This window comes from Carassius auratus, chromosome 7 (genome assembly GCF_003368295.1).
Source record: "Carassius auratus strain Wakin chromosome 7, ASM336829v1, whole genome shotgun sequence".
NCBI lineage: Eukaryota > Metazoa > Chordata > Actinopteri > Cypriniformes > Cyprinidae > Carassius > Carassius auratus.
Window position 1 is genome coordinate 922,384 of NC_039249.1, and position 13,797 is coordinate 936,180.

Here is a 13,797-nt window from a genome sequence, read left to right on the forward strand (position 1 = left end):
TAGAGACTGACCCCTGGTGGAGAGTGGACCTACTGAAAGTCTACAGAGTGAACAGAGTCACCATCACCAATAGATTTGACTATGCTTCTAGGATTAACGGGGCAGTGATTCGTATTGGAAACTTTCTGGACGTTTACAGCAACACCGTGTGAGGATTTATTTGACTGTTTTTATCCTAGCACTGCAGATGAACAAAATCAAATAACAAACAATTTTTTTCTCTGTAGATGCGGTGTGATTTCTACTCTTGCGGACAGTGCCACAGCCACTTTCTCATGCGGTGGGATGGTGGGACGTTACGTGGTTATTCACCTTCCTGGAGACGAAAAGTTTCTTACCCTTGCTGAAGTTGGAGTCTACGGGTATTTGGCAGGTAATTCATTATTGTATAGCACTTTTCAATATGTTATATTATATATATATATATATATATATATATATATATATATATATATATATGATTGCAGAAGGTCTGGGACTGCCCAAGAGGCCATATGATTGACAGGTAAACCAACCAATCACATTTCTTATTATGCCGTGTCATGTTTAGCATCGAGAAAATCAGATGTTCAGCCAAAGGTCCATGGGCATGATGTCTGAGGCTGAGACTAGCTATTCCCAAACATTATATTAAATTAATAGATTAAATCATATGAAATTGCTGTATATTCATCAGATAATAAACACTGGATGCTCAACATATGTATCACAAATGACAAAGTGCTCATTCTGAAATCTGAAAACAAAAAAATGTATGCTTTGTATAAACATTTACATTAATTAATCTTAGACAATTTATATCTGTACCAGATATGTTCATGTGCCTTTTTTCTGCATAATTACATAAAGAAATAAAGGCATTCCGGTAATATACGTGGGGAATATGCGGGCATCAATATAGCAAAAAACAATTCACACCGTACAACAATGATTGTTTTTACAATATTATTATTATTATTATTATTATTATTATCATTATTATTATTTAGTTGGGCTAGGTGTATACGTTAATAAAACACATTCAAATTTTTCTAATTCAAATTTTGTTCTGAAAGTGGAAGTCTCACCTGATTTGAAATTTCCCGTCTCTGTTTCAAGTCAGATTTACATATTTTCAGAGACGATAATATAGTGTGAAAACTATGAAAATTGGTTTAAAAATCAGATGACACCATAGTTTCTAGGGATGCACCAATACCACTTTTTCCAGTACTTGAAAAAAAACCGCTACTTTAAATTTGCAGATATAGGATACTTGCCGATACAAAGTACTGATACCAATATATTTTTATTGCATTTGTAAATAAATTTAAATATTGGGTACAGAAACCAAAAGAGTATGCATAATGTTAGCTGGTTAACTTAATCTAATATATATTGATAGAGAGGCATGTAATGGATTATAAATGTGTGTATATATATATATATATATATATATATATATATATATATATATATATATATATACATTCAATATATTCAAACTGTCAATACTTAACCAGGCAACCCTTAGCCTTAATGTCTGTCTGTAGTCTCCTGGGCATGCTGTCATCCATGCTGTCATAATATTTTTTGGTCCCAAATTTGTATCAGTTTACTAGTTGTGGCTTTGGAATATGAATCCAAAACAATGAAATTTTTTTTTTTTTTTTTTTTTTTTTTAAATCATGAAATTATATCTGGCCTAGTTTGACTGTATGTCCTTTGGTTGTTTTCACACTTAATTATGCCCATTAAAAGTGTTTTACAAGTTTGTGTTATTTCTACTGTTCTTTTTTAATTTATTTTTTTACTTTTTAATTTAATCTTTAATTTAACGGAGCACTAGGCTCAGGCCTAATGGTTAGAGAGTTGGACTTGTAACCTGAAGGTTGCAGGTTTGAGTCTCGATGCTGGTGGGAGTTGTAGGTGGAGAGGAGTGAATGAACAGTGCTCTCTTCCACCCTCAATACTCATGGCTGAAGTGCCCTTGAGCAAGGCACTGAACCCACAGTTGCTCTCCGGGTGCAGGATCTATAGCTGCCCACTGCTCTGTTCACTCCTCACTGCTGTGTGTTTGTACTTGGATGGGTTAAATACAGAGCATCTGAGCATGGGTTACCATACTTTGCAAATGTTATGACTTTTTTTTTATTAGAGCGGCTCCATTGCAGTGGCTTAGTACTGTAATCACATGCTTCGCTGTAATAATGCAGGAAACCACTCGTTATAAATCTCCTAACTGTGATATTTTCAGAAATAGAAAGTTGCATTTTTTTCATCTTAAACGTGCTGCGATTTATATTCCAAAGCTACTCATATAATGAAAAAACCCTCAAGCAAGCAAAACACTCGACAAGGACCTGTCATAGTTTAACCTTTTTATGGTGTTTGGGTCTGTGAGACCCATTTTCATTTTTGTCATAATCGCAGGTGTCATCAATCAGAGGTCCACTGGCCTCGCTCCATTCCCACAGCTCTCGGCCCCACCCCACTCATCACACTCATCACACTCAGACTCATTGGACAGTGCAAACATGGTACATGTGGATTTCTTGGTGCGTAAATGCAGAGTAACACCACGGAAACCTGTGACCATCCCTCGTTTGGATCTCAGTTAGCTGTTTAGGCTGACGTCATGCTGAAGACGGAGTTGCAAATTCCATAGGAAGATTCAGTCTTTTGGACTGACAGCACAACTGGCCTCAATTACATTAAGAATGAGGAAAAAAGGTTTCATACATTTGCCACTAACAGAGTGTCTTACATAAGAGACACAACACAACCTCAAAATCGTGCAGATTATATACCTTGTGGGTTGAAAGTGGAATATTCAATAAGCAAATAATAATGGTCCCAGTTTTCCCTTGAAGCTGAGTGATATACAGTTCCCCACAATTGATTTGACTTTGACTAACGATGACCCAGAAGCAAAAAAAGGAGTTAAAGGTAAATGCTGTGGTCTTGCAGAATGGACAAAATGGCACAAGTCAACTTCTCTATTGATTCTCAGAATGGAAACGTCTGAAAGTTGCAATTGCCTGGATTTTGAAACTGCAGAAACTTCTGTTGAAGTTGAGCCATAAACGAAATGAGTTGTTTTTGGAGCAGATTGACGGTGTTGCTGTAAACTGTAAATGCAAAACTGCAGGAATGTAAAGCCTCTCTGGACAAAGATTGACCGTGAAAGATCTGTATAAGGCTGAGATTAGCATCATTTGGTTCAGCCAAAAGTAACAATTTCAAGAAGAAAATGCTGAGCTCAAGGATGGAAGTATTTTTGTTAAAAGAAACAATTCTGTCTATAATTTGAACCTCATGTTGCATGGTGGACTGCAGCTAGTGGGAGGAAGACTTGGTAAATCAGATATGCCACGTGAAAGTAAACATCCCATCTTGTTATCGAAAGATCTGCATGTTTGTCACATCTCATACTTTGAGACATTCATGAGCAATTGGCTCATTGTGGCAGAAACCGGATACTTTCCAAGCCCCAGTGCAAGTACTGGATAACAAATGTCGACTCTGTTGCAAGAAATATAATTTCCATGTGTGTCATCTATAGATGTGGGAAAGTTAGTTGAACATCAGATGGCAGACTTTCCATTGGAAAGGATCACCCCTGATTTACCAACTTTTACTAATGTACAGTATGGCTCCTGCCAATTCTCTCAGGGGGGCAGATGTTTGCTTGATTAAAGAGGATAGGATAGGACCCATTCAAATGATAAATTAATTAAATGATCTTGGAATGGAAGTCAATGAGAGCACTTGGGGTGATTCTCAGTCTCACAGAAATCACCCAGAAAGGAGTGGTACTACACAAAAAATGACTCCACACTGATTGGACTATTTAGACGCTGAACAAACAGTCTAGAATAGTGAAAGCTAGTGTAACTCTGTGGTTGAATGTGAAAGAAAACAATCCCTCCCTTTCGTTCCTTGATGGTGCTTTGCCCAATCACCCTAATAGAGAAACCACCCCCTGCACACACAGCAGTGAACACACACTCACACACACACACACACACCCTGTGAATACACACCCAGAGCAGTGGGCATTATTTATGCTGTGGCGCCCAGAGAGCAGTTGGGTGTTCAGTGCTTTGGCTCAAGAGCACCTCAGTCGTGGTATTGCCAGCCCGACACTCAAACACAGGGGAAGTCGTGGCCTAATGGTTAGAGGGTTGGACTCCCAATCGAATTCAATTCAAGTTTATTTGTATAGCGCTTTTTACAAAATAAATCGTTACAAAGCAACTTTACAGAAAATTATGTTTTTACAATATTTAGTAGTAGCTAGTAGTTTGTGCACATTTGACAGGATTTTTGAAAAAAAAAAATAATAATAATACAAGACGTAGTCAGCTAGACGATGAACTATCAATATTATTAATTAAGCTATTATATGATTCAGTCACACATTTAGCAATAATTGTTAGTTCTGTTTGTTGATTCAAGGTTAGCATCATCTGGGGTCCTCTGAGGGTCAGCATCATCTCTTCTCGGGTGTTCTGGATCCAGACTGGAGCTTGTGTAAATCCTAGTTACCACGGGATGTAAATCCCGTGGCGAAACATAGAAACAAAATACAGACATCATTAGCATAGCTGCTGATCCAACAAAGTAAAATTAGTTTAACCCAAGCTAATGAATAAAAATGCACCTTTGAACAGATGCAACTACACTCACAATTAAAAAGATACATTATTCGAATGCTTGGCGAAAGAGATGTGTTTTTAATCTAGATTTAAACAGAGAGAGTGTGTCTGAACCCCGAACATTATCAGGAAGGCTATTCCAGAGTTTGGGAGCCAAATGTGAGAAAGCTCTACCTCCTTTAGTGGACTTTGCTATCCTAGGAACGACCAAAAGTCCAGCGTTTCATGACCTTAGGGTGCGTGATGGGTTGTAACGTGGTAGAAGGGCTAGTTAGGTACGCTGGAGCTAAACCATTTAGGGCCTTATAGGTAAGTAATGATAATTTGTAACTGATACGGAACTTAATAGGTAGCCAGTGCAGAGACTGTAAAATTGGGGTAATATGATCATATTTTCTTGACCTCGTAAGGACTCTAGCTGCTGCATTTTGGACTACCTGTAGCTTGTTTATTGAAGAAGCAGGACAACCACCTAGAAGTGCATTACAATAGTCCAGTCTAGAGGTCATGAATGCATGAACTAGCTTTTCTGCATCAGAAACAGAAAACATGTTTCGTAGCTTGGCAATGTTTCTAAGATGGAAGAATGCAGTTTTTGTAACATTGGAAATATGATTTTCATAAGACAAGTTGCTGTCTAATATAACACCCAGATTTCTGACTGTAGAGGAAGTAACAGTACATCCGTCTAGTTGCAGATTGTAATCTACAAGATTCTGTGTAGTGTTTTTTGGTCCAATAATTAGTATCTCTCTCTTATCCGAATTTAATTGAAGAAAATTGTGTGTCATCCAAACTTTTACATTTTTAACACACTCTGTTAGCTTAGATAATTGGGAAGTTTCATCTGGTCTCGTTGAGATATATAGCTGAGTATCATCAGCATAACAGTGGAAGCTAATTCCGTATTTTCTAATAATATTACCAAGGGGCAACATATATATTGAAAATAGAAGGGGACCTAGGACGGATCCTTGTGGCACTCCATATTTTACTGATGATAAATGAGATGACTCCCCATTTAAGTAAACAAAATTGTAGCGATCGGACAGATAGGATCTAAACCATCTTAGAGCCTGCCCTTGAATACCTGTATAGTTTTGTAATCGATCTACGAGTATGTCATGATCTATGGTGTCGAACGCAGCACTAAGATCAAGTAAGACTAGAAATGAGATGCAGCCTTGGTCTGACGCAAGGAGCAGGTCATTTGTAAATTTAACAAGTGCAGTTTCTGTGCTATGGTGGGGCCTAAAACCTGACTGAAATTCTTCATACAGATCATTTTTATGCAGGAAGGTGCTCAATTGAGCAAACACAACTTTCTCTAAAATTTTAGACATAAATGGAAGATTTGAAATAGGCCTATAATTTGCCAGTACACTAGGATCTAGTTTTGGTTTCTTAATAAGAGGCTCGATAACCGCCAGCTTGAATGGTTTTGGGACGTGTCCTAAAGATAACGACGAGTTTATGATATTGAGAAGCGGTTCTTCGGCTACAGGTAACAACTCTTTCAGTAATTTAGTGGGTACAGGATCTAATAAACATGTTGTTGGTTTAGATACAGTGATAAGTTTATTTAGCTCTTCCTGTCCTATGGTTGTAAAGCACTGCAGTTTATCTTTGGGTGCGATGGATGAAACTGAAGTGTTAGATGTTGTAGAATCTACATTCGCTATTGTATTTCTAATGTTATCTATTTTATTAGAGAAGAAATTCATAAAGTCATTACTATTTAACGTTGGTGGAATATTTGAATCAGGTGGCGTCTGGTAATTTGTTAACTTAGCCACTGTGCTAAATAAAAACCTTGGATTGTTTTGGTTATTTTCAATGAGTTTGTGTATATGCTCTGCCCTAGCAGTTTTTAGAGCCTGTCTATAGCTGGACATACTGTTTTTCCATGCAATTCTAAAAACTTCCAAGTTAGTATTTCTCCATTTGCGTTCAAGACTACGAGTTACTTTCTTGAGAGAGTGAGTTTTACTGTTATACCATGGTACAGTACGTTTTTCTCTAACTTTTTTCAATTTGATTGGGGCAACAGCTTCTAATGTATTAGAGAAAATAGTGCCCATGTTGTCAGTAATTTCGTCTAATTCGTGTGTATTTTTGGGTACAATTATCAGTTGAGATAGATCAGGCAGGTTATTTGCGAATCTTTCTTTGGTGGCTGGAACAATAGTTCTGCCCAGACGGTATCGCTGCGACATATAGTTAATATCAGTTATACGCAGCATGCACGATACAAGGAAATGGTCTGTAATATCATCACTTTGAGGTACAATATCTATAGCAGTAAGATCGATTCCATGCGATATAATTAAATCTAGTGTATGATTAAAACGATGAGTGGGCCCGGTGACATTTTGCTTGACTCCAAAGGAGTTTATTAGGTCAGTAAACGCAAGTCCTAATGTATCATTTGTATTATCAACGTGAATATTAAATCTCCCATGATTAGCGCCTTATCAACTGTAACTAGAAGGTCTGAGAGGAAATCTGCAAATTCTTTTAGGAATTCTGTATACGGCCCTGGTGGTCTATACACAGTAGCCAGAGCAAGAGATACATTAGATTTCTTTTGCATGTCTGACAGAGTAACATTTAGCAGAAGTATTTCAAAAGAGTTAAACCTGTATCCTGTTTTCTGGGTAACATTGAGAATATCACTATATATTGTTGCAACACCCCGCCACGACCAGTCTGAAGGGGCTCATGCTTATAACAGTAGTTTGGTGGAGTAGACTCATTTAGACCAAAATAATCATTTGGTTTTAGCCAGGTTTCAGTCAAGCAGAGTAAATCAAAACTATTATCTGTGATCATTTCATTTACAATAACTGCTTTTGGTGCGAGTGATCTAATATTTATGAGCCCAAACTTTAAAAAATTGTTTTTGTTCATTTACTTTACATTTTTCTGGTTTAATTACGATAAGATTTTTTCTAGATCCTACATTATATTTATATTTATATTTTGACCTCACTATTCGGGGAACAGACACAGTCTAAATAGGTTTTACAGCGCAAGTACCTTTAGCATTTAAGCGGTTGGAACAAAACTCATCATAATGGTTATTTGAGAATTGTCTTACTAGTCACATGGAGCGAAGTGTCCTGGAGATGTTGTCAGAGAGAAGCTCCGCTCCAATTCTGCTGGGGTGTAATCCATCGGCGCGAAACAGTCTAGGACGCTCCCAGAAAAGATTCCAGTTATTAACAAATAGCAGTTTCTGTTCTTTACACCATGACAACAACCATTCATTTAAAGCAAAAAGTCTACTGAACCTTTCGTGTCCTCGTCGATACGTGGGCAGTGGTCCTGACACGACGATCGTCGCCGCGGGCGTCGTGCTGCGAACCGTCTCGATCAGGCTGCGGGTTGTGAAGGGTTGTGAGTTCGAGTCTTGGGCCGGCAGGAATTGTGGGTGAGGAGAGTGCATGAACAGCTCTCTCTCCACCTTCAATACCACGACTTAGGTGCCCTTGAGCAAGGCATCGAACCCCCAACTGCTCCCCGGGCGCCGCAGCATAAATGGCTGCCCACTACTCCGGGTGTGTGTTCACAGTGTGTGTGTGTGTGTGTGTGTGTGTACACTGCTCTGTGTGTGTGCACTTCGGATGGGTTAAATGCAGAGCACAAATTCTGAGTATGGGTCACCATACTTGGCTGAATGTCACTTCACTTAAAAAAATAAATAAATAAATAAAAAACCACAACCCTAGGGTTAGGAGTCAAACTCTCTGCCTTGGGTAGGTTTGTCTGTCATCATGGACAGGTTTCTCACAGGAGTTCTGATAATGGAATGCATTTCATTGGCACTGGGTGGGAGCTAAGAGAGGCAATCATTGCATTAAAACAATGAAAAGATTAAAGGGAGTTTTAATCCACCTTCATGTTCTCATTATGGATGACTATGACAGCATATAATTCAAATGATTAAACAAATTCTATGTGTAGAATTTCAACTGCAATCAGCAAAAAAAAAAAAAAAACAAACAAAAAAAAAAACTTTACATCGGAGGTGTTTAAAGACTCCATTTGTCTATACATTATTTCTAAAGAAACACGAAAATGTATAAAAGGCCACATTACCTTGTATTTTACATTATGACAGTTTTTGTAAAAATAGGCTAACGATTGCGTCACAAACCTGCGACTCTCTGTCGCACAGTAGAGAAATTACTGTATGGACAGGAGAAGCTCGCAGGAAAGATTTCTCTTGGAGAGATTAGAAGACATACAATTGTCAGACAGGCTGCTCACGTGACATTTACGTCATCAAGCTCAGTTTGAGTCTGCGCAGTACACTCAACCCCCAGGAAGTGCGTACTTCTCTTTGACTTCACTTGTCTCCATTGAATCCAAAGGGGTCGCTATGTCCATTTCTTTTACTGTCTATGTTGTGAACACACTTCACAGCAGCAAGCGTGTGAGGCATTCTTCTTCTTCTGCTTTATGGCAGATCGCAGACTTATAAGTGCATTACCGCCACCTATCTCTCAAGTGGAGCATTGACACTATATCTACAATCTCGGTTAGGAGTTTCAATGGTCCAACGGCAGTGGCTCACTGGGAAGCCAAAACATCTTTACAATTCTGTGTGTATTTTTATGGCTCAAGTGGTAGAGCATTGCTTAGCAGGGCATGGTTGTGGGTTCGATTCCCAGGGAACACATGTTAGGTAAAAACTGTTGGCCTGAATGCACTGTTAGTCACTTTGGATAAAAGTGTCTGCTGAATGTATATTTTACTTTACAATTCAGAATTTTTTTTTTTCTCATTTACGCTTGTTCACATTGTGCATAAACATGGATCACAATTTTTTTTTTTTTTCTAATTTCCCAGGAAATCGTGCAGTAGGAGCAGCCGCAATTCAGTCTTCAACATTTGCGGACTGGTTTGCTGAAAAGGCCATTGACAGTAATCGCGGCTTCCAGCAGTTAAATACAACATGCACCTCAACCCTTAATGAGTCTAACCCATGGTGGAGGCTGGATCTGCTTGGCGTTTATCGAGTTCGTGAAGTGGTCATCACTAACAGAAATGACAGCTATGCAGAACAAATAAACGGAGTGGAAATTCGCATTGGAAACTCTTTGGAGAACAACGGCAGCAACAATCCTATGTGAGAAACTTGAGCTTGAAAGAATGTGAGATATCAAGGACATATGTGAAGGATTCTGTGACTGTGTTCTCTAATTGTCTATCTCTCTGTCTATAGATGTGCTGTTATTTCTACTATTCCAGCAGGTGAGTCCTACAACTTTTCATGTAATGGGATGGTGGGACGTTACATGATTATTCGTATTCCTGGGGATCGTGAGATTCTTAGTCTTTGCGAGGTTGAAGTCTACGGATCCTTGGCAGGTAATTTATTGCTGTAGAGCTTTGAATTGAACTCTCTACATTCATATAGATTTAATGTAATCGCATGCCTCTCGAGAGACACATAATCATAATTTATTCATTTTTGTTTGGCCAAAGTAGTTGATTACTCAACTTCAAGTCATTGTTCACTAATAGTCTTTGCCCTTGCTTGAAGCTTTATGCACTGAGATGCATCGTAACTTTTTTTTAATGCATTTTCTAGAAAATGTAGCAGTACTTGGTGCTGCTATACAGTCATCAACATCTGGGGTCTGGATTGCTGAAAATGCCATAGATCGAGGTCTCCAGCAGTTGTATACAGGATGTTCCTCAACACTCAGACAGACTAACCCATGGTGGAGGTTGGATCTGTATGATATTTACAGTGTTAACAGAGTGGTCATTACTAACAGAAACGACTGCTGTGCAGAACAAATAAACGGAACAGAGATTCGCATCGGGAACTCTTTGGAGAACAACGGCAACAACAATCCCATGTGAGGAACTTGGTTCAAAGAGCACTAGACATCGAGCACAAATATAGGATACGAGAGTATTGTTACACCTCTGTCATGTGCTTCTCTCTCTCTAGATGTGCTGTTATTCCTGCTATTCCAGCAGGTGAGTCCTACAGCTACTCATGCGGTGGGATGGAGGGACGTTACGTGAACTTAATCATTCCTGGAGACATGAAGTTACTCACTATGTGTGAGGTGAAGGTCTATGGAGAAGGTAAATCGTTAATAGTGTTATTTACTGAGTAAATAGTGTGCAGGGTCTAAAATATATTTTCAATATTTCATTGTTAAATTAAGTCTTTTTTTATGGATATTCATATATGAATGTATTTTTTAGGTCCTTGTTTAAAAAAAACGTTTGTAAAAATTCAGTTTAAATCCAGCAATGATTTGACCAACCCTACAATGAGAGAAAATGTTCTGAAACAGGTGAGAGAAAGAAATCAATTCAGCCCTCATTATTAATGTAAAATACGAGTAGTTTTCTTTCTGCTTTTGGAGATTTACATGGATAACTAAAATTGTACCTATTTATGGAATTAGTGCTACAATTATTTGTATGTATCATTGTAGATTTAATTCATCATTTGTTTATTAAATGTTGTCATTTATATATTGTTGTAATAGTAATCATGTAGAAACCAAATTTGTCTCATAACCTGACATTGCTCTAAAGTTGCTTCCTGGGAATATTATGAACATGTTTTAATCTGGGATTAGAGTGACATTTAAAAATGAAGATTTGAATTCATCAGCATAAATCACTTTAGTATTAACATGTTGTTTTCAGTTGGGATCTGCTCTAGCAGCTAGAGGACTGACAGATGTGATTCTGCATTGGTCTCAAACCCCTAATCGGGTGATCAAGAAAGTGAATGCAGCTAATCCAAAATGTGAGTCTGTTCTCTCAACTGTACAAACACTTATGAAATAAGGAATGACGATAAAAAACATGTGATGTAACACAAAAAAAAATGTTTTATTTACAGGTCATTGAAGTAGGGGAAATGAATACTCTGGAAATCAACACTGCCTAATTCACTACATTGATATTCATTAAAGATTATATTTTCATATTCATTAAAGATATATTTTCATTCAAATTACACTGACTGAAATTTCTTCATGTTTAAAATGTAAATACTTTTAAAGCACTTCTGCTTACTTCCCTGAATAATTCAAGTAAAACTTTCTTGTGTAATTATGTATTGTCAGCAAATAAAGGTAGCAATAAATACTGTATAATTAAACTTAACATGACAGTTTTCTGTATATTCACTGCCAATATAGATTTTTTTTTTTAATGTTTAAAATCTATAAATTGTCATTTTAATTGTTTTGATGTTCTTGTTTTATTAAATTTCCTTTCATGAAATGTTGTTGTTCCTTTGGAGCTGTAATAAGATCTAAGTAGTAGATGAACGGAATCACACCCTCGCTAGATCGCTAGAAGATCGCTTAATCTGGAAAGCATCTGCTGTGTACAAATATCTGACAAATGTCTTTAAGGTGTCAGTTTTACATATGTTTTAAATCATAAAAAAAACGAAATACATGTAAGGATCTTCTCTTTTCAGGGGTGTAGATTACGTAGGGGACGTGCACCCACTTTTAATAACACGTAAATTCGTCCCCCGCACTTTTTTGGCAAGCGTGTTCACACAGAGGTTTTCAAGAGCCAGTGTGAATAAATATAGTTTTAAATTCAAAGGATAGTCTTTGCATGATCTGATGTTTTATTCGGACCCAGAGTAAAGCGAGATGAACATTGTGGAGCGTTAAAACACTCTTGCAGTGTGTGTTTCATTCATACTCGAAGACAGAGGGCGCTCTTGCGCAGAAAGTTTTACTAGGAAATTCCTAATATAGACAAAAGCATCCTGCTATTGTTGTATGAAAACAGTTGTTTTCACAGAAATACAGAAATGTTTGGAAACATGAAGACATTAAACATATGATTGTGACAATATATGGTTTATTTGTGTTTTTCAAGTCATCTCCAGATAAAGTATATGATCAATGCAGTGCTAATTGACAAAGCATTTATTACGGTATAAATTAAAAAATATTAATTAAAGCTGCAGTTGGTAACTTTTGAAGCTCTAGCGGTTAATAAACAGAACTGCTTGCGTGTTGTGGAATGACATCGTAGCCGGATCTACTTCTCTCTGTTTATGTCTATGAAGAATCACAAAGGTACTGGGTTACTCCGCCGCGGTATCCCTGAAGCAATCTAAAATAGTCTGAATATAAACACTTATTACAGGCGCACCCTAAAGAAAGCATCCCGAAAAATGGAGCGCAGCTGGAGGAAAACAAAACTAGCGGTATTTCATATTGCTTGGCGGGAAAGTAACATATCCTACAGAAAAGCATTAACAACTGGTAGATCTGATTACTTTTCTTTTCTTTTAGAAGAAAACAAACATAACCCCATGTATTTATTCAATACATTGGCTAAATCAACGAAAAATAAAGCCTCAACAAGTGTTGACATTTCCCAACACCACAGCAGTAATGACTTTATGAACTACTTTACTTCTAAAATCGATACTATTAGAGATAAAATTGCAACCATTCAGCCGTCAGCTACAGTATCACATCAGACAGTGCACTATAGACCCCCTGAGGAACACTATAGACCCCCCCCCCCCCTCCTGGTAATTATAGATGTGGTAAGTGTGCCCAGTGTGCGTTCACACATAAATGTAAATCGTTTAGTCATCCACGCACTGGTCGTGACATTCTGATACGGGGTACCATTACCTGCGCTTCCACTCATGTAATTTATATAATTCGTTGCCCTTGTGGTCTAGCATACGTGGGTAAAACATTCAGACAATTACGCACTCGTATTAGTGAACATCGCAGTAACTTTCGTACTGGAGATATGCGCAGTCCTATAGCGTCTCATTTTAGACAAGCAGGCCATAACGTCAGCGTTTTACAGTATATCGGTATAGAAAAGGTAACAAAGCCCTCAAGAGGAGGAGATTATGATAAGAAATTATTACAGAGGGAAAGTTTCTGGATTTATACTTTAAATACATTGTCACCTTTAGGGTTGAATGAGGATTTTGATATTAAGCCATTTTTATAGGGATTCAAGGTGTCTTTGTAGCTTGTATCTGTTGCATGATTTGTTTTTGTCACATAATAAACATGACTTGTACAGTATGTGTCACATGACTTGTATTTGTCACATGATTGCTCGAATGTGCCTAATTAAGGTGATCACCTGTGTCTATTTAAAGTTGACTTCA

General features: G+C 37.6%; 2 protein-coding genes across 2 annotated transcripts; both read left to right on the forward strand.

Annotated features, from left to right (window-relative positions):
- The first annotated feature begins 285 nt into the window (after positions 1-285).
- LOC113105348 (fucolectin-like) lies at positions 286-10,033 on the forward strand. The gene is made up of 3 exons (XM_026266388.1): positions 286-373; positions 9,495-9,774; positions 9,871-10,033. Exons 1-3 carry the CDS (start codon positions 286-288, stop codon positions 10,031-10,033), a joined length of 531 nt encoding a protein of 176 aa, XP_026122173.1.
- Positions 9,680-11,909, forward strand: LOC113105469 (fucolectin-like). The gene is made up of 6 exons (XM_026266549.1): positions 9,680-9,774; positions 9,871-10,513; positions 10,609-10,748; positions 10,872-10,963; positions 11,325-11,427; positions 11,524-11,909. Exons 2-6 carry the CDS (start codon positions 10,206-10,208, stop codon positions 11,529-11,531), a joined length of 651 nt encoding a protein of 216 aa, XP_026122334.1. The 5' UTR covers positions 9,680-9,774; positions 9,871-10,205; the 3' UTR covers positions 11,532-11,909.
- Positions 11,910-13,797: the final 1,888 nt, after the last annotated feature.